Here is a 24,640-nt window from a genome sequence, read left to right as displayed (position 1 = left end):
TCCAGGGGGGGCTCACACCGCACACCCTGCACCCATATTTTGAATACTTACCACTCCGCCGAGGGAGCCCCACGTCAGCACCTGTATCAGCCGCGGCCATTTTCCTGTCATTTTGCGCATGCACAGTAGAGAAAACACCTGGAAACTGGCCGCACATTCTAGTGCCCAGAGTCTACCGTTGTGGCGCTGCTCTTAGTGCGCAGCCGGCCGCCGTATAGAGAGGAGGGGGCCCCAAACAGACGCGCTCACCCCGCACAGGCAGACAGCCATAAACAGCCCTTGTTAGACGCAGCAGCACCACCGACAACAGGACCAAAGCAAATGCCAAAAACCAGCAGATGACAAGGCACACTTAGGATATGCGTCTGAGGCCAGCCCTCCAAAACTATGAAGGCGGCCAGGCATCCAGTAAACTCTGGGCCTGATTCAGATCCGGTCGCAAGCGCTGAGTGCTCGCAACTGGGTCGATGGTGGCCCAGAACGCATGCGCATGACGAAGCCGGCTCCGTTGTGCGCATGCGCGAGACCCAGATAGTAACGGGCAATCCGTCGCTCCGGGTCTCGCACCAAAGGGGGCGTGCTGTCTATGTTGAGTGACAGCATGCCCCCTTTGGTGGGCGGCCAGGGGGGTGGCTGCCCAGATGGAGGCGTTCCCATGAGAACCCCTACCGTCTGGGGGTGGCCCCACTGACATCACAAGTGATGTCAGTGGGAGAGCTATCGGCTCTGTTTGAGCCGAAAGCACTCTGGGGCTTGCGGCCACGAGACCCTACTACCATCGCGACCATCATCCTGGCAACCCACAGCAATGCGAGCGGCCAGGAGGTCGCTCCATAAAAAAAAAAAAGACGTCCTGATTCAGAGCGAGCGCTCTGTCAGAGCGTCCGGCTCTGAATCAGGGCCTCTGTGCAGAATATAAAGTTGTTTTTGCTGATATCAAGAAATCCCACTCTTCATCTATCAAAGTGCCCAAATCAGTATCCCAGCGAGATCTAAGGGTACACAGCCTTGCGGCACCAAATTGAGTTAATAAAGAGGAGTAAGCCATAGAAATTGAAGTTTCTACATAATTTTATAAAAAAAAAACTTTGATAAATAGACCCTATAGACTTAGCAGTTTTCTCTGCAGTGTGGCTCATCCAGATTTGTGTAGTAACAGAATTTGCTGTGTTTCATATGTAATGTGGCATAAGGTCTACTTATATACAGGGTTGTTCTTTTTGCTTGAATAGAAGAACTCACTTGAGCATGATTAAAGATATCTGGAAAACATTACCTGTTTAGTACTTGTAGATTGGAGATGGAAACCACTGGGTTAGAATAAAAGTTGGAAAATTGTGCATGAATGATTTTCCAGTGTTTTAGTGTGACATCAGCTTGTAGGGTCACTCGTGTGAACAGCAGTGGTGTGTTGGCACAGGTATCATTTAGTGCATGCCTAAATGCTTATAATTAAGGGTATTTTTCTGGTAGATGCAATATTATTATAACAAATTAAAAAATATTTACCACCATAAGGCAACAAGAAAAGTTTTAAAAAAAAACAACACAATACAAATATTTAAATTGGCAGATATTATTTTTGTTTAAATGGGCAGTTTTCACAACTGGTTCCTTGATAATTTTCTGACAAAATCCTAATTTCCCATGTGATTTATCTGCACAACCAGCGTATGCATAAAAAGGTCAATTGATGGATAAACCCAGATGCCAAGGGCTGACAAGAGTGAATGAACATGGTGTGTGACTTGGTTCTCACCCTTGTTGTTTTGGAAATGCCCTAATATAAAATGGCCTTCCTGATGAAGCTGAGTGAGATGAGAGTTAGCAATGAAACAAATTAAATATCATAGTGAACATTTGCTGGCAGCTGTATATCTCTCTGACATAGGACATTTTGTCTTATTTGGAATGTGAACGTGTATCTGTGGCTTCTACATAGCTGCTGTGTGTCAGTGTGTGAGACTATGGATTTCTTTATGCAGCCAACTTTAAACCTTAAAAGCTTGGTCTTTTGTGTGGATCTACTCCAAACAGCACCTTGCCAGTATCCCCCTCCTATATATCACTGTGCTAACGAGAGCCAGTTTTATTATTACTTTCCTTCAACCCACCCCCATTTCTTCCAAGTAGCAGCCAATTTTTCCTGCAGCCTGCTTAGTGCATCTGTGCATGAGAGAAGAAGCGTGTATGTGTGTGTGCATGTGTTAGAGGCATATCCCTGGCTGGCTACGGGATGACTTTTCCCTCACTTGTCAGTTCTCTTGCCTGTCAGCGGAGCTGCTGGTAGTGGAAAGGGGATAGAAGGGAGGAGAGAGGCAAAGAGTAAGGGGAGGGAGAAGCAGTGCTGGAGGGGACAAGGGCTGGCATTCAGAGCATCCTGGAGTAAAGAACACGCAAGGTCCATCAAATGGGAGGAATACACATATTAGAAGCAGTGCGGATGCCTCTGCTCTGTACTCCCCACCTTGTTGTCAGAGTGGTTTTTTCCTATCCTTTTTCCAACGACATAGAGTCTTCAGCTGGTATTACCGATTGTATGTCTGGCTTATCGTTTCCCAAAAAAAAATCTGTAGTGATTTCAATCTAGAGATCAGCCTAATCCCTTACATCAGACTCAGGATCATGGCATTCTGCCACAGCTACTCCCAGTATACACCTGGAACTCCTGGTGCCAGCACACACTTTCTGTAATAAAGAGAACAAATCTGGAAAATAAATTAAAGGGAGTAATAAGGAAAAGAAGAAACATTAGGAAAATGTTTGATGCTCCCCATTAGTGTTAAAGGTGAAGTGTGTTCCGTCTGTCTGTGTATGTATTGGTATTTGTTTGTTCAGAGTAACCATCCTTCATGAGCTTCAACCAAAGTCACAAACCTTTAGCCATGGAGTCACCCACAAAGGAGATTGAAGAATTTGAGAGCAATTCACTGAAATATCTGCAGCCAGACCAGATTGAGAAAATCTGGCTACGTCTTAGAGGACTGTAAGTACTAGTCTTTTATATATATATATATATATATATATATATATATATATATATATATATTTATATTTTTATATTTTCTATGTACTGCCCACTTAATTTTGTCTTAAATAGCGTCTGCTAAACATTGTTTAGAAAATGTCCAACATGTGAAAGTTTCTGTTTAAAAAGAAAAAACTAAAAGCATCATGGTTGAAAGTTTTATCATTTAAAAACTTACATTTAATTGAGTGCATATAGATGGTGAGGATTGTCAAGTGTTGATATATTTTATTTTATGATTTTTATTACACATAATGGGGGTTATTATCTTCACAGCGCTGTTATTCCATATGTTTCACCATGGATACAAAATGGGATTTGTTTTTTGGGGCCTGATTTATGCATTGATAATTATCTGACACTGTATATTAATAGACCTTGGCTGTATATGTTTTTCTCAGAGATGTAAGAGTGTCTGAGGTTATGAGACTGTAATGCAGTCTCTGCAGAACACTAACTCTGCTAGGAGGACTGTGAGCACTCAGGTGTTTAACCCATATAGACTATGGGCCATAGTAAAACGTAAACTTAGCAATCCAAAGAAAAAGTTTCTCTCTATACAATATCTTTTATTTCTATATTTCAAGTGCTGAAAGAAATTCACTTGTATAATGCACAAGGTTGGACTAATACCATATCAAGTACACTTTGGATATTATATTTAATCTAGTAGTACATTATAGCAGAGTTTATATATGAATCAGTGGCAGGTTATACAGGTAATATACATTGTGCAGACATACATTGGCACCCTGCATTATGGATGTCATGTAGTAGGTGGAATGACATTGTCACAGTGAAATATCCAGAATGAAGTTGTCCTGTGGTGCTACAGTATCTGATATTCCTGATTCACATCAATATCAGCTGATTATTCACACACTATAGAACTATTTTACTAAGGTGACTCAGAGGACCGTCTCACTTGAATAAAACATATAACATAGTGTTTTATATCTTCTTCACCTCTTATCAGACTGCATAGACCTTCCAGTATAGCATTGATTATCTGCTTCCGGGGCTCCCTGTGCTAAATACCTGATTCATAAGAGATGTTCCTGTTTTTTATTCTATTCTCATCACACAATTGATAACACAAACAATAATTATTGACTAGTTTACAGAATGCAGCATAAATCATTCAACAAAGTAGTCATCTGGGCCGCCTAACACCCAGGGAAATACCGGAGATATGAGTAGTGAGTGAGAAATATTTTTATTGCAAAGACTGTAGAAGAAAAATTTATAACAGTTAGCAAATTATATTATTATGAACTGGGGAATATTTTACTTTTTGAGCATAGTGTTCTCTTTAACACACTACAGGTACCACATACAGTAGTTTACAGAGTTTAATCTATCTCTCTATCTATCTATCTATCTGTCTGTCTGTCTATCTATCATATTGTTCTTATTCGCTTAATTTCTCATCAAGGTATACCGTACTTAAAACTTTTTTACAATCAGTTCTTATTACTGTATATAGAAGATCACAGTTCAGCACATACCACAGAAGAAAATATTTAAGTATATAGTAGTGTTTGGCTCAGTAAGTGTTTGTTACTGGTAAGTTACAAAATGTTACTTTTCTTATTTTATTTGAATTTTTTAAGTGGTGTTTCAGAGCTTAAAGAGAACATTAATGACAAAGTAAAATGCAATCATGTCAAGAATTGTTTTGCTGAGACAGAAATAAATCGTTTCCTACACACTTGTTTAGGAATGCACTGCTAAATGGTGCCTAGCCTCCCAAATAACAGCCACTGTGGCCTGCAGTCACAGCTGTAACTTATGTACAGTACAGTTGCAAAATATTGCCAGTTTGTGTTAAACTCATAAGGCAGCACTGTCCTGTGCAAATTGGTATAAAACAGAGATTTTTTTATGTTATGATTTTATCTTGTGATTACAACAGAGAAGTGCAAACAATGATAGGTTTATGTGCTATTCATTTACTGCATCAAGTAAGAATATTTGAACTTTGATGATTATTTTAATACTGCAGTAAATTACCTTATGGAATCAGTTATGTTTAGATGTCCCAGTGTATACTGTCCCAGCTATGCCATTTGGAGCTTGGTACATACTGTAGGGCTAGACAGTAGTCCTCATTGAGAATAATGGGGACTGCAGTTTGTAGCACTAATTAGCCTTTTGCAGGAGAAATCTGTTAAATCTGCTGCATTAGGCTATTGCAGTGATTCACAAACTTTCTTGGATCACGGCACCCATAGCAGCAGTATTTTTTTCATGGCACCCTTGAAAGTTTCTTATTGAGGAATTCAGCAATAATGATTAAATTAGGTACATTTTGCTTACCTGTTATCCTTAGGGTTAGTTATGTGGTGATAGTCAGGGCTGCGCTTCTGTTTGTACACATATTTTATGATTGGCAGCCAACAACACTGGCTTTGCCTAACACATTGACCATAAACAAAATTTGATTTGGTAATGGATTTCCAACCTGTGGCACCCCTGCAAGTGTCCTGCGGCACCCCAGGGTGCCACGGCACATAGTTTGGGAACCACTGGGCTATTGTTACATTGCTGGGATATATAAAATCATGCAGAAGCTGTAGTTTCCTCATGATTTTATGAGAAAGGAGCTTGATACATGGGCCCCTTTGCCCACAACGTGGCTGCCAGGACTGTAGTTAACAAATGAGCTGTAAACTCAATTACTATGAATATATTAATTTTAGCAACTTGTGTTTTTTTTTTTTTTAATACTGTGGGCAACTAGTACAGTATTGGGCAAAGAACCTAATAAATAAAGAGAATGGAAATATGCCTACCAGAATTGTACTGGAGACCAATGCACCTAGAATGGTTGTAGCCTTGTGAGAAAATGGCATTAACTCCCAAGAAATTATTGGTTGAAGAATGGTTTGGTCTGATCTGGGTCATTGTTTAGAATTTAGTTTGTCCAGATTTTCCAATAAGGGTTGTTAGCAGGACTAGATATGTGCTTTAGTTTTGATAGTAAGTAACTGAATATGTATGCATGGGTATTGTACCACTTACCTGCACCTGGACAGTTTAGATCACCATTACCATTTCTTCTAATTACGAGTTACACTCTGATACAAAATCCATCTCAGTGGGTGGTCTAGACCAGTGCTTTTTAATATTTTCTGTGATAACAGGTGTGATAATTATTGACCAATCAAAATAGATGCATTTATCTGTGCATGATTAAAGAAATCCTGAAAACATGACCTGTTGGAGGTATTTGAGGACTTAAAGTTGAGAATCACTGATATAGACCCATATACTTCTCTTTCAGTAGGGTAAACGCACAGCATCTTACCTCTGTTACCCTACTTTGCTAATGTGGCATGCAAATTCCTGTGCTTTTAATAGTTAACCATGAATTGTATTGAACCATCTCAATATTATTTGGCATTTAGATAAGGCAGTGGCTAAACAATAAATACTGCAAGTACCTCCTTTCCCAATCCCTCACTGTCATACTGTACATAATCCCATAAAATGAACCTTCACTGACTTCAGGAGAATAAGCACAAGATTAACTGTGTAAACCTGTATCAGAGCTTGATGAAGCTGTACATATATTCAATACAAGCTCCAGATTACAAGGAAATGACCTATGAAAATCATTTTTTTTTTTACAAATCCCCAGTAGATTTTGCACATAATTGTTACATAATTTTAGCAGTTATGAACATTCAATATCTTCATAATCAGCAGTCTTTTTTTATTTTTAATCTGTATTTAAAATAAAGAGCTCATGTAATGCATATATGCAATGTGGCTCTCCAGTTTTTTTTTGTGGAAATACAAGTCCCAGCATGACCTGCCAAACATACATATCTGACCACATTTCCGATTGTAAAGTCAGAATGCATTAGTCTATGATGTACCTATATTAAGCTTAGATCCACCTGAACCACACCCATTTGAGCCACAGTCATGTCCATTTCAGTCACAGCTATGCACCTTTCGGCCGCTTGAAATAGATTGAAAATGAAAATTGGGACAACTGGCCAGGAGGGGGAGAGACTGGGGAAGGGGGGGGTACTAAATAACCAGGACCAGGATTTTTCAAGGGGCCTGGCCAGCTATGCAGTGGATGGACACCCCCTCCTCAGCATGCAGGGACTTGCAAAGCAATTTTCATTCATATTTTCTGGGAAGGGAGGGGGTGGCATGGCCATGCCAACAGAATTTGGCCACTCCTCCCCATATCATCGGGGTCTATCATTTCTCTATACGCAATGCAATTGACAAGTATGACTAGGGAGAATACAACGGATTAATACTTCTTTGAAAGGAATAGTATTGAATTTTGCCCCTATTTTTGGTTGTTTATAATGCACACTTGTTTTTATTTACCTTAGACATGATTAGCCTTTATTTATAGAAGACCAACATATTATGGAGCACTGAACAATAGAAAACCAAGTTATAGACAATACAACATACCAAAAATAAATAAATAAATAAATAAAGAGCACTGTTCAAATAAATACTGTGTACAAGAATATTATATCTGACTTTCTACTATAATCTACAAATTGACGCATAGGTATTTTCTTAACTCATAGATATGTATATTTAAGCCAATATTTATGTTCCATGCAAAAAAAATTATCATTGTCATTTGTATATTTGCCTTCAAATGATGTCACATAACTGTAATAATAATATTCACCTGTGAATTGTTGCAAATTTGTTAAAATCCCTTTTTTAATTCTCAATTTTGAAACATCATCATATGCTTTAATGCATTTTATCAAGATCCAGGATACTGAAGAAACTAAAACTATTCCAGATCATTTTCTGTCTGGGAAATCTAACAATCTTTTTTTTGGCAAAATATAATCATAAAAATGTAATAATAATATTATAATAATGTATCATACCCCAGCAGATCAGTGCCATCTAGAGGCAAGTCAACAGTGCAACTGAACTAATGAACAAAAGATAATAAATTAAGAAATTAGATAAAATTACCAGAAAAATTATTATTCAATAAGTTCTTTTTGTATTCAGTAGCATGATGCAAATGCCACAAATGTGTTTTAGACTATAACAAAAAAAAAATTGTTTCCACCAGCCTCCCACCAGACCAGTAGTGGGCAACATGTGTCTTGGAGTGCCTTCAGCCCCCAGTCTGTGGCGTAACCTGCACTGATTCTCATGAGTCTGCATCATGTGACCTGCCCTGCACAGCACAGGGGGGGGGGGTCACGCAGCACATCCAATCAGAGGAAGAGGATGTATCTGCACCATGTGCTACTTCTTTCACTTACCTTTTTAGTGGCGCTCAGAGAGGATGCTTCTTTTGTCAATTGGGCACATCGTCCAGTTATCTCCCAGGTGCAGTTGCAGTAGGAGAGCTGGAATCCTGTGATATGGATGCTTTCCAGTCACTGATTGGCATGAAGCATGCAGTTCAGTGACTATTAGTGATTAAGAGCAGTTACATTATGGAACTCCATCTATTCTACATTAAGCAGCTGGGAGAGCCTGAGAGGACTGGAAAATGCGACCAGACCCGAATAGTGAGTAGCAACCCACCCCGTGCCAGTCCACAGCTTGTTTGGAATCCCAGTTTAATTATTGTAATCCTGGGTATTTTTGGGACCTAAGAGAAGGGCATGTTTGAGTAAGTGGGAGACAGTTACAGTATATAGAGGTGTAGAGGTTGGTTTTGGGCTGAAGAATATCAATTTGCTCATCATTGAAATAGACTGAATATTGGTTTTGTTATTATGGCTACAGCAGTGGCATCACAAGGAGGGTGCAGGCCGCAACCGGGTGTCGCCCTTCGAGGGGTGACACCAAAGTGCCGACTCCTCCTCAGTGACAGGAGGCAGGTGCTACACTGTAACATTACGTGCGGCTCTCGGTTCCTGACACAGTGAGGGAGCTGGCACTGCACACAGAGCAGAGCTTTCCCCGGGGGCAGTCCACACCTCTGTGACCCCCGGAGTGACTAAAACGGGGGTTCGGGTCATGCCTCTTACCAGCAAGGCCACGCCCCTACCAACGAGGCCACGACCCCTTTTTTTACAGACTCGCAGCGTGCACTGCAACCCTCCCCGCACCGAGTGTCACCACGAGAAGGGACGCCACTGGGTTACAGTGGCGCTTGTTCTGGGATCCCCGCTCCTTACTTTGGGAAGGAGTTCCAGGAATGCGAAGAGGAATCCAAGTGAATCCCTCCGCCACCTCCTCACTACCTCCCCGGCTGCTGTACGCATGCGTGACCCGAGGTCACGCATGCGTAGGCGGGAGCGATGGGGGTAGGTAAGTAACTGCGATACTAACCGAGGGGACAGCTGCTTTTCGGAGCAATTGTCCCCGCACCGGACCAATGTCACGTTTACCCCGCTGCCAGTTGGATACTTAAGTGTCCCTCTCAGTCTGATGATTACTTAATCATCTAGGTTTATTTTTTAATCAAGCTTGTAAATATACTTTTTTTATAACAATTTTTTATTACTGGGTTGACAAAAGATAAAAGACTAACATTTATCATTGACAATAAAGAGGCAAGTGAAAAACAACATTGTCTTATGATCATGAAAAGGGAATACTGTAGCGCTAGTAGAGACAATATATACAGTTTAATAACAAATGTAGCAGTCAATAAAACAATGTGACGTGCACAAAAATCAATACACTGTATCTCATAGGAAGTCAATATAAAAAAATCTATCTGGAGTAGTTGATATTTTCCAGAATAATGTAGACACAAATATTGTGATATCGGGGAGGACTTCCACTTAGATGTAAGCCCAATGGGTAAGTGTTCAACAAATGACAAGCTGGTATACTGTTCTCCAGATAAAAAAAAAATTGTTCTTATGGGAGCCGTGATGTATGATAACTATATCTTGCGGCTCACCTGATTCTCAAACAGTGTCCGATGGGAGGAATCCGCTAGCGTGTGGCTGATATACGTATGCTGGCCGCGGCAATGCACAGCCAGAAGCGGTCCAAGACCGATGGAACGTCCGTAGAAAATGTGCCACTGTATGGGCTCAGCCGGTGGGGAGAGTAATGTGCTCTCGTCCATGGAAATGGATGCAGCTGCTGCCGAAAAGATTTCGGGTCTCACCTGAGAGAGCCTCCACAGTCTGAATGAATGGGAACACTCAGACCGCAGGCAAGGTGTGACACTCTTACTCAGGGAGGCTGTGAGATGCAGCTGCTGCCGGCGTGGAGTCAAATAGGATTCTCTCACTTGGGGATAATCACGGAGAAGCAGGTCTTTTCAGAGACAGTGTATCGCCCTGTAGCCTTACGCGTTTCTCCGGGACAATGCTCCCGGTTTCTTCAGAAGGAGGGCTCAGATGGTTTTTCACTTCCTGTGGAGGTTTATATTGGCTCCACAGTTTATACACCTATCATCAATGATTTAATAATGAAAGGCAATTGTGATTGTTTTACCATGGTCTCACTTAGAACGTATTGCACCAGATATACAACTAAACAATTAATATATAATATATAAAATCAATAAAATTTAAATAATACATAGATAAGACATGCAGAACAATATAGATAAAAATTAATAATAATTATAATACCATAATGATCCATAAATATTTTTAAAAAACATACTACATAGATATACATATATAGAGAAATATATAAAAAGAAACAGATATATTCATGAAACACGGTGTGATTGAACTGAGGCCTGAAAATAGACATATATCAAGAGTCAGTTATTCTATTGTAAACATAATATTCTATGTTGCCATCATATGATTACGCAAGCCTAGATGGTTCCAGATCCCACGCAAATATATATCACAATAGCGTCCTCAAATGAAAATTCTAGTATAATAAATGATAAATCATCCAAATAATATGTATATTGAAAAACAATAATAATGAATAAATAATAAATATAATAATAAAGAACAGAACGGGGAGAGGATAAGGAATATAGGGAATAGAGAATAATGTTAGAGAAAAATAAATATAAAAATAGTATTGATAAGTATGATCTATAGAGAGCAAGGTATACATGGGGGACAGAGATAGAGTATAATATAAATTATATATCTAATTCAATATTTTCATTGTGTCCTTCAGGAAAAAGTGTATGCATTACATATATCCAATACGCTTCTCTAGCGCATAATTTATGGTATCTGTCCCCCCCCTCTTTCTGTGTGTCCAATCTGTTCTATTATAATAGCAGTTAACAATTCTGAATCAGCATTATGTGTCTCTGCAAAGTGACGCGACAGACTATGATTTAAATATCTCTTCTTGATGTTCCGACAGTGTTCAAGGAATCTAATTTTAAATTTCCTGGTAGTATGTCCAATGTATTGTTTCTTGCAAGGACACGCTAGCATATATATTACAAAATCTGTCTCGCAATTTACAAATGATTTAATTTGATGGAAGGGTGGAAATTAAAGCCACTGGGTGATCTTTCCCTCTGAGGGAAGGGGGATGGGCTAAAATTTAATGGGAACCTATGGACACTGGGGGGTCTGTTCATCAAAACTAAATAGCCCGGTAACCATATCTTAGTTACCGGGCCATTCATCTTCAGGGGTCTGAAAAGGTCCGCTGATATTCAGCAAACTCTTTGCTTCCGAGAACAAGGGCCAGCTTCAGACGGCGCTTGTTCTGGGATCCCCGCTCCTTACTTTGGGAAGGAGTTCCAGGAATGCGAAGAGGAATCCGAGTGAATCCCTCCGCCACCTCCTCACTACCTCCCCGGCATCTGTACGCATGCGTGACCCAAGGTCACGCATGCGTAGGCGGGAGCGATGGGGGTAGGTAAGTAACTGCGATACTAACCGAGGGGACAGCTGTTTTTCGGAGCAACTGTCCCCGCACCGGACCAATGTCACGTTTCCCCCGCTGCCAGTTGGATACTTAAGTGTCCCTCTCAGTCTGATGATTACTTAATCATCTAGGTTTATTTTTTAATCAAGCTTGTAAATATACTGCTTTTATAACAATTTTTTATTACTGGGTTGACAAAAGATAAAAGACAAACATTTATCATTGACAATAAAGAGGCAAGTGATGATGTTTAGCTTTTAGATGCAGTCTAAATTTTACTTTTAAAGATATCTTTTTTACTTAAATTTGTGCTGCCCCCCTCCAAGCCCCGCATCTTACCTTGTGCTGGCAAGTGGATTCCTTCTCCTACGTGGCGCCATCATTCTAGGGATATTCGAAAAGGTGACGCATATGGACAAGAGAGCAAAGGCTCTGGCACAGTGCCAGGGTGTTTGCTGTCACTGCACAGTGCCATCTTCCCAAAGATGTAACTGGGTAGATGGCATCGCACAGGAGGAGGGACCCACGTGCCAGCACAAGTATACTCTGGTGCAGGGTGTGCAGTGCAGGGGCCCTTTGAACCCAGGGGCCATGTGCACCGCACACCCTGCACCCATTATAAATACGCCTGTGGTCCTGACCCATTATAAATACGCCTGTGGTCCTGACCCATTATAAATACACCTGTGGTCCTGACCCATTATAAATACGCCTGTGGTCCTGACCCATTATAAATACGCCTGTGGTCCTGACCCATTATAAATACACCTGTGGTCCTGACCCATTATAAATACGCCTGTGGTCCTGACCGCAGGACAGTCCTCTAGAATCATATGCAAAGGGAAAAGTTGTTGTTGCCATAGCTACCAGGCAGATGTTTGCTATGGGCACCTCCACCTTTTTCCTTTGCACCAGTTTTGAGAAATGTTGGAGAGATTTATCAAAGCTTGGAAAGAGATAAAGTTAAGAAGACAAAGTACCAACCAATTAGCTTCTAACTGTCACTTTACAGGCTATGTTTGAAAAATTACAGGAGCTAAATGGCTGGTACTTTATCTCCCTCTACTTTATCCTTCTCCAAGCTTTGATAACGCTCCCTGCCACTCTTAAATATAAATGTCATTTATAAAGTTGTGTTTTTGTCTCTAAAAAAAAATCACCTCTAAACATCAACCTTTTAAATATTTAAACCTCAGAATTGCTTATATGTTTTTAGCTGCACTGATAGTGCCAGTGCTGTAAGCAAATCTGTAAATGTCTGTATTCATTAGAATAATCTATGATGCAACTGGAGCAAGCAATCAAAGACATTGTTGATTAAACGGAGCACTCTGAAATATGGTGCAAGAAATCAGTAAAGATTATTGTATAAACTGTTGCACTAAAACATCAATCAACAGAGGAAGCAGCCTGATTTCTGTTAGTGTTGCACGGTCAGTGATCGCAAATACGCGCTATAGCATGTATTTTACCTGTTCTAGAAGACCGGGGACTCACTTTTAAAAGAGGGTCGGGGACGCGCTATGCTGTGGCCAATCCCTGACAAGCTGTCAGGGGATTGGCCGCAGCATAGCGCATCCCCGGGGACCCGGCCGAGCCGCCCTGCATAGAGAGGCATAGTGTTCCCCCCATTGCTGCCCGCACCCCCCAGTGGCTACCCACTTCCAAAGCAAAAGTGGACAGTCTTGGGGGCCATTCGTGCTGAATCACATCGTAGCCACCATGTGCCACGCCCTGCAAGATGTAAACAAAGTGCCTTATTCAGAGATGCACGCTAATGCAAACGCAACTGCATACTCTCACAGATTGCATTTGATAAAATATGCTAATGCCTTCCAAAGCACAGCTGAGCATAGGGGAAGCCCACTACTGCCTTCTTATATCCGTACGACGACGTGCAACAGCGTAAACATAAGTACCATCGACATACAGCAGCCAGTCACGCAATATGTAAGTCAAGTCTGGCCAGCCGCATACACTGCAGCTCTTCTGACACACAGAGAGCTCTCATGCTGCACAGGAAATCGCAATGTCTAATCTAAGCATGCCCGTGAAATGGTGTTTAAATGGTCAGATGCCTGCGTTTGCCTAGCCACACCCCGTTTATTTGCCCCAAACGGTGACTTTCTGTCACTCACTTTGCAAATGGATTTGCTGTGCTGGCGTAATTGCAAAATAATCGCTGCACAATGTGGCTGACACGTGTGTGTAATGGCAAATAATCTGCATTGCGTCCAGGGCTGGATTAAGACTTGTGGGGGCCCCGGGGCTACTAAATTGTGGGGGCCCCAACCAATCAAATTGACGCTAGTCGCCTGTTGTCACTCATATGCCACTGCATGATAGTATGACACATGGCAGGTGGCATTTGTAAGGAGCTTTGGGGCAGTAGAGCATCTGGCAGGGAGGGTGGTCTCTGGGGAGCCAGCTGCAATCTTGGAATGCAAGGTTGCTGGAGCCCCCCATCACAGCCACAATGGGCAGCGGAGTGCAGAACGCACACACAGATACAAGGAGGGAGCCAGGAACAGGTGAGTTACCTGTCAGGACCCCAGTGACCGCGAGTGGTGCGCATCGCGCCATCGGCTGCCATCATCCTTTTGCTGGAGGTGCTGTCACTGCCCCGGCTTACACTGAGGAGCATCAATGCAGCCTGGGCTGGTAGAGTAGGGAGCCAGACAAGCGAGCAGAGCGCCGAGGTGCACTCCGCCTGAGGGAAAGCCGAACTGGATCACGGACTGGAAGGTAAGTAGGGGAAGGGTCTGACTTTGCAGTCAGCTATGCTTGCAGAAGCCGGACGGGCAAGGTAGGTGGCAGAGTGGGCCAGGTAGGGGCAATGTGTGGGGGCCCCCAGTGTGTGGGGGCCCCTGGACGACTGCCCCGTTCGCCCTGCCTATAATCCGGCCCTGATTGCGTCCATCTCTGAATCAGATACAGTGCACAAAGGGCCTGATTCAGCTAGCAACGCACAGGAGAGAACGCACGCACTTGGCCAATGGTTTTGTACTGCACATGCGATGGGGTAAGCGTACACAGACTACACACAGCGTGTACGCAGACCCCTTCAGTTCATAATTGACAGGAAGTGCTGTTTGTGGGTGGTGATGGGGGTAGTCAGGTGAACGCAGGCCTACCTGTGCATTGGGATGCCGTTTTAGGGGTGTCCATAAGTAAGCCAGTGCGGCGACGGACGCAGTGATGAGACTCCATGCACACAGGAAGTTGCCAAGATCCTGCGTGAGGTCTGGTCAACCACTATTATGCAATGTGGTCGATGGATCTCGATGTTACCGATGTTTACGCTATCTTGCGTACTGATCAGGCTTTGAGTAAAGGGAAGATGTGCTGCGGTCTCTGTGCGTATGCATTGATTAGCATATTCTCGCAGCGGCAGGGTGTGTGCGTTCTCTCCTGTGCGTTGCTTGCTGACTAAGGCCCAAAGTAAGCAGAATGCCAACTCTACACACATGCCACCCTAAGTTGGTGTCTATGAGGCTTTTCCATAAGTCCGTGTTGGCTAGTAAGGTTAATTAGCAATTATTTAATAGACAGAATATTGCAAAAGCAGCATTAAACATGCACCAATTTTATTTTGGAGTATTAGGGGTTTATTACTATGGAACAGCGGTAACAATCATTTGCATTGCTGCATATTGCAGTGATAAATAATAATGTACTGCAGCAATTTACCACCGAGTATCTCCTTAGCAAGATTTGTCTCCTGGTCACTGGCAGCCAATTATGCTGGCCAAGAGTTAAAGCCTTTTATGCGTCGACTGCGCGCAGCTAACATGATCCGTGTATGGGGTGGCATCCAGTGAAGCCTTTTTGCTGAGCGTGGCATTAGTTATAACCTTTAGCGGGTATAGCCAATGCCATGCTGAGAATTTTGCCACTTGTTAAATTTTCTCAGGCCGCCATTCGGTATCACAGGAGAAATCAGTGATTGTTCTGCAGTTTACCTCTTGGTAAACTGCGAGAAGCTGAGCAATTTATGAAGCTGGGAAAACAGCTTCATAAATAGTCCTTGTGATTATACTGATATGAATGCAAGTCAGATGTAATTGCTCCTGCATTATATGCCCCAAACTAAATGCATATCTTATTCTTCACCCACGTGCAGAGATGTATGCACTGTATTGAAAAATGCACATGCGCTGCATTGCTTGTACTTGTGTACGTTTTTACCTGGAGCAAGCACTGTACGAAAACATGCAGACAGGCTTACAATCAACTGTGCATCAGACATATGGAGGCATATCCAATTAGCCAGAGGGTTTACCCCACAGCTAATTGTCGGCGCTTCAATCACCCTGAACGTTAATTACCAGAGAGTGGACCATACTTGCCTACCCTCCCAAATTCGGCCGGGAGCCTTCAGAAAATTGGGTGCAAGCCTCTCGGTCCCGGCTGCCACCCCCCCCTCCGCCCCCCCACCGCGATTATAACAGAAGCACCCGCAGCGAGGGGGGTGGGGGGGGGTGACGCGATCCATGCTGAATCGCGTCATTTTTGGCCCCGCCCCCTGCATCACAATGCCAGTAGTCTCAGCATTGTGTAGCAGGGGTGGGGCCAAAACGTTGCGATCGTGTGACCATGCCCTGCTCTGTCCCCAATGGCGGCCACGCCCCCTTGCTTTGCCGATCTGGCTGCCCTCTCCCGGGGGGGAAGCCAGAATGTCGGCAACCCTGGGGTGGACTTCTCCTCTGCGTAAAAATGCACCTCTGGTAATTAACACATGGGGAAACCCATCAGATTATGCATTTTACAGGGAATCTGTAGGTTACCACATGTTATCAGGGGTCTTACCGTGCGGGGAAAAGACTAAATAATTGAATAATTCTGGGTGTTAATCCTGGAGCTTTCCCCACATGGTAAAACTCACGCCTGATTGTATTTGCCCCTTAGGGGTCTATTCATTATGTTAATTATCGGGATACTGATAATTAACATACTAACTTGACACAAGAGCTGGAGCAATTCATCATTGCTCTGGCGTGGAGACAGCTGATCCGAAAATCAGCGATCTCCCCAAAGCACTGCTCCGAATGGAGCAGTGACACTTAGCACTAGTGCGCCTGTGTGACCTAGAGTTTACACAGGCGCACAAAGCCCCCAACATCCGGCAGAAGGAGCCAGACAGGGGTTTAGGGATCTAAAAAGATCCCTTTCCGTAACTCGGGACTCCTTACCATATGGAAGGAGCAGGGTATGCGCTGCGAGCTGGAGCAAACGCCTTCAGAAGATGGTGAATGCTCCCGCAGCCAAGCTCCGAAAATATTATATTTTCAGAGCTTGATGAATTTCTGTCCCCATACTAGTGTATGGGGACAGAGGCCACATCATAAGTGAAAGGTAAGCAGTAGATATCGGTGATATCTCCTGCTTTACCTTTTTGACGATTGGCCCGAACACTTAATTCCTACAAAAGCAGGTGAAAATGTTAATTTTCACCTGTTTTTGTAGAAATTAAGTGGTAATGAATAGACCCCTTGAGTGAGCAAAAAAATTATATTTACATGATTAAAAACCTTCTGTTTGTCAGGATATATGTGGTATTGTGTAGCTGTCAACACGTCCTGTTTATAGGCCTATTTGTTTTCAGAAGTCCAAGCAGTAACTAGGAAGCCTTAACATTCACTAAGAGAGCTATTTTGGAATTTGTTAATGTGATTAGTTTTCCTTTTATTTTAAGTAACTTGCATTTCAGGTTTAGTCACACTTCATAAAGGATTTTATATAAGTCTCTGCAGACATACTCTGTTGTGTTATAAATAATTCTGATTCATGAGAATGATGCAGAGGTTTGTATATTGGTTGTTTATGAAACATGTCCAGATAACCCAAAGTACGTACAATTAATTCTACACTGCGTTTGGATGTACACTTCTGTATTAATACATTTATACATACAAAACTTCCAGGTTTTCGCGGGAGGCTCCTGATTTTTCGGGTAACCCCCCGCTACCCCGGAAGGGTAGGCATTTCTCCCGCATTCTGCCTACTTCCTAGTGAAGTGGGCAGAATGAGGACAATTCCCGCGGCTATTGCGGGTCTCCGTGTAGGGGGTGGGGCTTAAGACGTGATTCTACATGAATCATGTAATTTGACCCCGCCCCTCCTATGTAAATTCTAGCCAATCGCTGCAATTTTACTGTGAGGGGGCGAGGCTTAATGACACGAATCGTCAGACCCTGACCCCGTCGCCACCCTCCTGCTTCTCTTACCCGGGCTTCTCCCGGGAAGAGATATTAAAAGATAGGCAAGTATGAATACATATAGTACAGTACAGAAAAAGTCGTTTTCCAAATTGGTCACACAAGTTGTAACAGAAGGTGCATACACACTAGACGATATGCTCCCTGAGCGATATCGTCTAGTGTGTCCCCGGCAGGCTGTGCTCAATGTCGTTCATGACATTGAGCACAGCCGCTGAACAATATCATTAGCGATATCGTTCAGCGCCGGGCTCTCTCACCCATTCCCTGACATGCAGCAACCTGACGAGGTCGTCAGGTTGGCCTGCATGTCAGCCCGATGAACGAGGATGACGAACGACCCGCGGGAACGCGCGTCGTCGTCATCGTTCATCTTTTTTGTGTTAAAAATGGACGATAAAGTGGACGACTGAACGATAACGATATCGTTATCGTTCAGTCGTCCACTTTAATCGCCCAGTGTGTACGCACCATTACTGTAGTTGCCAACTTTGTGGGACTTCCCTACATAGTGAGAAGTCCCAGGGGCAATTATTTGGGGTTTCCATAAATCACATCATCTCAACCCAGCACCCGTTGCAAAATGCCACAATGACACTATTCACAACGAATTGCCCCAGGCCTACTCATTTTACTGCAAATGTTGATGTAATACAGGAAGGTTGTCCTCTCTCCCACATTAAGAACTCCCTCAAATCCTGGGAGTCTTATGGACACTCAGGGACAATAGGTAAGTATGAGGTACAGGCAGTGCTATTTTTGTGGGGGTGGGGCAGAGGTGGGCAGAGCTGTGTACAATGTGGGTGGAGCTATAGTGGGTGGGGCATCAATTGGTATTTAAAAAAAAATTGTCAAAGTTTGGGCTGTGGGGGTGGGTGTTATTATAACATGCCAATCTATCATATAGGAAAAAAACTGCTGTAAATTCATACACCCACAGAAAATCAGAATCCATCCTACATATATAGGGAAAGTCACATCACAGATACCCTGAGGCGCTGAGTATCCAAGCTTTACAGCAGCCGTGATAAGAGCCTGCAACTCCCAAAAAACAATCCAAATAGACCACAAGAAAACACAGGTGCTTGAAAAAAAAACTTAAGAATATCTGTATAACAGAGAATTTTTAATGAATTCACTTGAATATAAAAGAATTAGAGCAAATGCTTACTGGTATATCAAATTGATAACCACATGTATGTAACAAATTAGATCTGTAAATCCACCACTTATATCCCTTTCAGACATACGACCCAGGAAATTTACTGCTCAGACCAGGGAATTTCTCCTGTGCAAATTCCCGGGTATTTGGTCGAGACCCCCCTTTCACACTACAGTGTCTACCCGGGAAATTCCCAGGTAGACCCCTTTCAGGCATAAGCTGCGTTTTTTAGTTTTTAATATCACCTGCCTCCCCTCTGCCCTTCCTAGCCTATCCCCTCTCCGGCTGTCGCTGATGATGTCATCATCATGCAGCAGGCAGTCAACTAATCACTGCAGCCATTTTATTTTATTAATATTAAATTATTTATATCTGCCCTGGTGGTCCAGCGGGAGTGCGGGCGGCCCGCTGTGGCAGAGACCCGCCAGCGATCTCCAGCGCCAGCGTGTGTCCCTGGCGTCCGGCTGGAGTTCTCTGTACACAGCCACCAGCGTGGGGGGTGGTGAGCAGCAGCACTGGGCGTCCTATAGGACGCTCTGCACTGCCAACTCAAGCAGCAGCGCTGCGCTGCCAACTCAAAGCAGCAGCGCTGAGCGTCCTATAGGATGCTCTGCACTGCCAACTCAATATAAAAGCTGCATGGTGCAGCCCGGGAGTAAATTCCCAGGTAGCACCATTCAGACATAAGCAGGGCAATTTCTCGGGACTTAAGTCCTGGGAAATTCCCTGGTCGATTGAAAGGTCGGCTACACGGGAACCTGTTCCCGAGTAGATACCTTGCAGACATAGCAACCCGGGAATTTGGCTGAGACATGCCAAATCCCAGGAATTCTCGGTATGTCTGAAAGGGGTATAAGAGGTTACTATATACAATAGCTCAGCAATTATCCAATAAGCCACAGAGCTTAAAGGTGGCAACTCTACAGGGATGTGGCCTGGTTGGCAGCCGCAGTGGAAGTGCTCTGCTTGAACTCCTACAGCTGAGCCACTAATCAAGCACTTTCATGGTATACTACGCCCACACAAATAATTTAAAGTGCCCCCGTGTCCTACCCAACTCTTATGGAGGCTCCGATGCTTCTGGCGCTGCTCTGAGACTCAGGTGTGGACAAGGGCCTCCGACTGCAGACTGAAGTTGGAGCCACCTCCACTGTCATGATGATGAGACAGCCGCAGCATTTCAAATATGGTGCCGGCCACGAGCCACTCATAGCTCACGGACTGGCAGCCAATCAGGAGCAGCCAGCGCCATATTTCCAATGCTACGGCCGCTGTGGCTGTCTCTTCAAGGACTGTGACTGGATGGCTCCGGCCCGCAACTGCAACGATGACAAGTGGATTCCAGACCATTTCGTCTGAAATATAGCCTTGGGTATAGGCAGGGCCTGTGCAAGGTTTCTTGGCACCCTAGGCATTTCTTCAGCCTTGCGCCCCCACCCCCCCACACCCTCGGATAGCTACACAAGCCCTTATACAGTGCCCCCATCAGTGGTCCCCTCTATGCAGTGCCCCCAGTAGTGCCCCTTATACAGTGCCCCCAGTAGTGGCCCCCTATGCAGTGCCCCTTAAATAATGCCCCCAGTAGTAGTCCCACCTACGCAATGCTCCTTATATAGTGCCCCAGGTAGTGGTCCCCATATGCAGTGCCCCTTATATAATGCCCCCAGTAGTAGTCCCCCTGTGTACAGTGCCCCTTATATGATATCCCCAGTACTAGTCCCCCTCTGTGCAGTGCCCCTTATATAGTGCCCCCAGTACTAGTCCCCCCTGTGCAGTGCCCCTTATATAGTGCCCCCAGTACTACCCCCCCAGTGCAGTGCCCACAATAGTGGAGTGGTCCCCCCAAAGCAGTGCTCCCAGAAGTAGTCTCCCCCGGCAGTGGCTACAGTAGTCTCCCCCCCAGCTGTGCCCCCAGTAGTAGTCCCCCACCTATGCAGTGCCCCCAGCAGTAATCCCCACCTTTGCAGTGCCCCCAGTAGTGGTCCCACCAGTGCAGTGTCCCCAGCAGTTATCCCCCCCAGTAGTAGTCCCCCAGCAGTTGCCCCAGTAGTAATCCCCCACCAGCAGTGCCCCCAGTAGTAGTCCTCCCCTTAGCAGTGCCCTCAGCAGTGCCTCAGGCCCCAGTAGTAGTCATCCCCCCAGCAGTGCCCCCAGTAGTTCCCCCAGTAGTAGTCGTACCCCAGCAGTGCCCCAGTAGTAGTCCCCCCACAGCAGTGCTCCCGGTAGTAGTCATGCCCCCAGTAGTAGTCTCCCCCAGCAATGCCCCGTAGCAATCATGCCTCCAGTAGTAGCCTCCCCCTAGCAGTGCCCCCAGTAGTAGCCTCCCCCAGTAGTAGTCATGCCCCCAATAGTAGCCTTCCCCCAGCAGTGCCCCCAGTAGTAGTCGTGCCCCCAGTAGTAGCCTCCCCCAGCAATGCCCCCAGTAGTAATCGTGCCCCCAGTAGTAGCATCCCCCAGCAATGCCCCCAGTAGTAATCGTGCCCCCAGTAGTAGCCTCCCCCAGCAATGCCCCCAGTAGTAATCGTGCCCCCAGTAGTAGCCTCCCCCCAGCAGTGCCCAAAGTAGTGATACCACCTCCCCCAGCAGTAATCCCAGACAGACACACACGGAAGAAAAAACGAAACCCTCCACTTACCTTAATCCCCGCTCTGGTGTCCACTCCTCTGTCCCCCCGGGCCGGCCCGCTCTGCTTGATGGGAAAGACGTCATGACGTCTCTCCCATCACCCACTGCGGGAGCTGGAAAATGGATCTCATGAGTGAGCTTCAGCCCGGCTCCGGCAGTGGGTGCAGCAGCCAATGAGAGTCTGTTTGACTCTCATCGGCTGCTAAAACAAACACACAGCTGCCGCGGCCGTGTGTTTGTTCCTAGTAGTGTAGTGCGGTCCACACTACACTTTATTCCAGCGGCGCCCTGCAGTGGCCAGCGCTCTTAAACAGCTGCCTAAATTTGCCTAGTGGTAGCGCCAGCCCTGGGTATAGGCGTATATACAATGGGTGCAGGGTGTACTTAAGTTTTGCTGGCAAGCGGGTCCCTCATCCTCCACGGTGCCATCGTCCCAGTGACATATTCAGGAATTTGGCTCTGCCCAGTGAAAGTAAAGACCCTGGTGCATGAGCCATCTTCCCAAATGTCACTGAGAAAATGGTGCCGTAGAGGAGGAGGGACCCGCTTGCTGGCACAAGCTAAGATGTGGGGTTTAGGGGTGTCCCACTGCTCAAAGGAGAGGGCACGCTGTACATGGTCCCCCTCCAGTGTTAATAAGCCCCTGGTATGAGGTGTGTTCTAGTGTTATTTTAATTAAAATGGATCATGAAAACAAGTCAACTCTGCTGGATTAACCTGTAAACATACCTGGTTTAATAATCACCAATAATATTGACTAAATCCTAATGCTTTATTTTCTAGAACTTGTATCCTGCCTAAATGATGGATAGAGGTCACACAAGAGCATTGAAAAACAAAGCCTGTTAAAAGTGTTAACAAAACCTCATAGTACAGTACATTGTCCTTGCTATTAACAGTGCATTCAAAGTGGGTTCATAAAGCCTCCCTGCAGTATAGATTACAATGCACTTCATGAGCACTCCATTATATTGAACAGGCCATTAATACTCATGACGCTGTAAGCAACATTAAAATTGATACAAATTCGAACTCGAGTCAGAAAGTGTGCATGTACAGGCCAATTACATGAATGTGGAACTATCAGTGTTAAAGTGCATTTACCAAGCTTTAAGAACATATGTTGTACTTTTAAGCCTAGTGTTAATTCCCATGTGTGCAAGTCAGTTAGAGAAAATTGTATTGTTTTGAATTTTTCTATGGTTTACTGTTATTCCATCATTGTTGAGTTTGTTAGCATTATTTTCCTTTAGAGGTAGCACCGCTGTGTTGGTATTGTTGTCTAAAGCAGTGTATCTCAAACCTGATCCTTAGGGTCTTCTAATGCATTTTCATATGTGGAGCAGTGGTGTATTTCTTCTGACAGTCACATTTTAAAAGATTGACATGTGGTACTGATTATTGCACTGCTGATTATAATTTATGAAGAGAACCCAAACCCTATTTTGGAAACTACACAAAAGTAGACAAAAGTGATTGGACACTGACAGCAAATAGATCAACAAGATTTTTTTGTAGTCAGTACTTTGTTGGTCCACCACGTGCAGTGATTACTGCAGACATCCTTCTTGGCAAACTGTCCACAAGCAGGTGGTATGTTTTGCCATTCCACCTTAAGTACATTGACCCACTGTGACACTGAAGAAGGTTGAGTCGTCGTAGAAGGCACCCGTTGCTCCAATTCGTCCCAGAGGTTCTCAGTGGGGTTAAGATCTGGACTCTGAGCTGACCAGTCCATGCGGGTTATCAAGTTTTTTATATACCAGTCCAGCGTCATCCTGGAAACATGACAGGTGGCAGTGTCGTCCTGATAAAAACATTAGTTGTTTCCGTAGAACTGCAACAATGTAGGGAGCACAGAGTTATCGAGAACATCTCTATACTTCTCAGAGTTAATGTCACCATGCATTACATTTAGTGGACCCATGCAAAACCAGCTGAAACTGGGAGTGTCCAATCACTTTTGTCTACATAGTGTACTACTGCTACTATTTCCTTCAAAACAGATATCAAGACCATTTCCGTACATTTTTTTGTGACTTTTAGTATAGGCACTAGGGCTGTTGCAAAAATTCCCTGCGCCCTAGGCAAATCTTCATCATACTGCACTCCTGTCCCCAATGCACCTTCTCCAGCCCTTCACACAAACGGGTGTTTTCGGGGAATACCCAAAAATAATAAGGATCCCCTAAATGTAACAAGGAGGGTCGCAGGAGATACCTCCGATATTTGCTGCAGCCCCTTTATTTCCGACAGTGCAGCTACAATAGGTTTCTATGGGGGCTGCTAAACTATCAGCTATAGGCTACTCTTTCACAAATTTCAGTGCAAATTGTTTTTTATTGATTTGATTTGCATTAAATAGATAAACAAATAAAAAAAATGTTTAGACATGTAAATCACAGTCTACATACAAATAAAGTATGAAGAGACAACATAATATAGAAATAGCAAAATCATACAAGACAGTCTCAAATGAAATCATAGCAGAACAATATCCTTAAGAACAAAAAATAATGAAATTACTAGTAAAATAAAAAAGGAGGCAACAAACTTGGTGAGTTAAGGGAAGAAAGGAAAGAGAGAAAGAAGAGCAGAAGGAAAGAAGAAAAAAAAGGGGGTATTGGGGGGAAAGAACAGCTCTGGGTCCTACAATAACAAATAAAAGAGGAGCAAGCTCCACTCAATCAATTCCAAAGGCCGGCCAAATTAAGAAAACCCAACCAGTGTCAAAACCATGGTGCTGCGGACCCAGAAGGTCCCACAGACCATAAAAGGATGAGATGTAATAATATCCTTAAAGCTCTATGAGCCATGTAT

At 44.0% G+C, this 24,640-nt stretch overlaps 1 protein-coding gene across 2 annotated transcripts in view; it reads left to right on the top strand.

The window, feature by feature from the left end:
* The first annotated feature begins 2,559 nt into the window (after window positions 1–2,559).
* Window positions 2,560–24,640, top strand: part of PDE1C (phosphodiesterase 1C) — a 648,265-nt gene continuing 626,184 nt past the window's right edge. For both annotated transcript variants that reach the window (XM_088464282.1, XM_088464275.1), the window contains exon 1: window positions 2,560–2,986. In XM_088464282.1, the coding sequence (XP_088320408.1) occupies window positions 2,853–2,986 (134 nt within the window). In that variant the 5' untranslated portion in view covers window positions 2,560–2,852. The remainder of the gene's footprint in view (window positions 2,987–24,640) is intronic.

The sequence above is a fragment of the Taudactylus pleione genome, unplaced genomic scaffold (assembly GCF_031769625.1).
Source record: "Taudactylus pleione unplaced genomic scaffold, aTauple2 ptg000054l, whole genome shotgun sequence".
NCBI lineage: Eukaryota > Metazoa > Chordata > Amphibia > Anura > Myobatrachidae > Taudactylus > Taudactylus pleione.
This window is presented reverse-complemented; position numbering and strand designations above follow the sequence as displayed.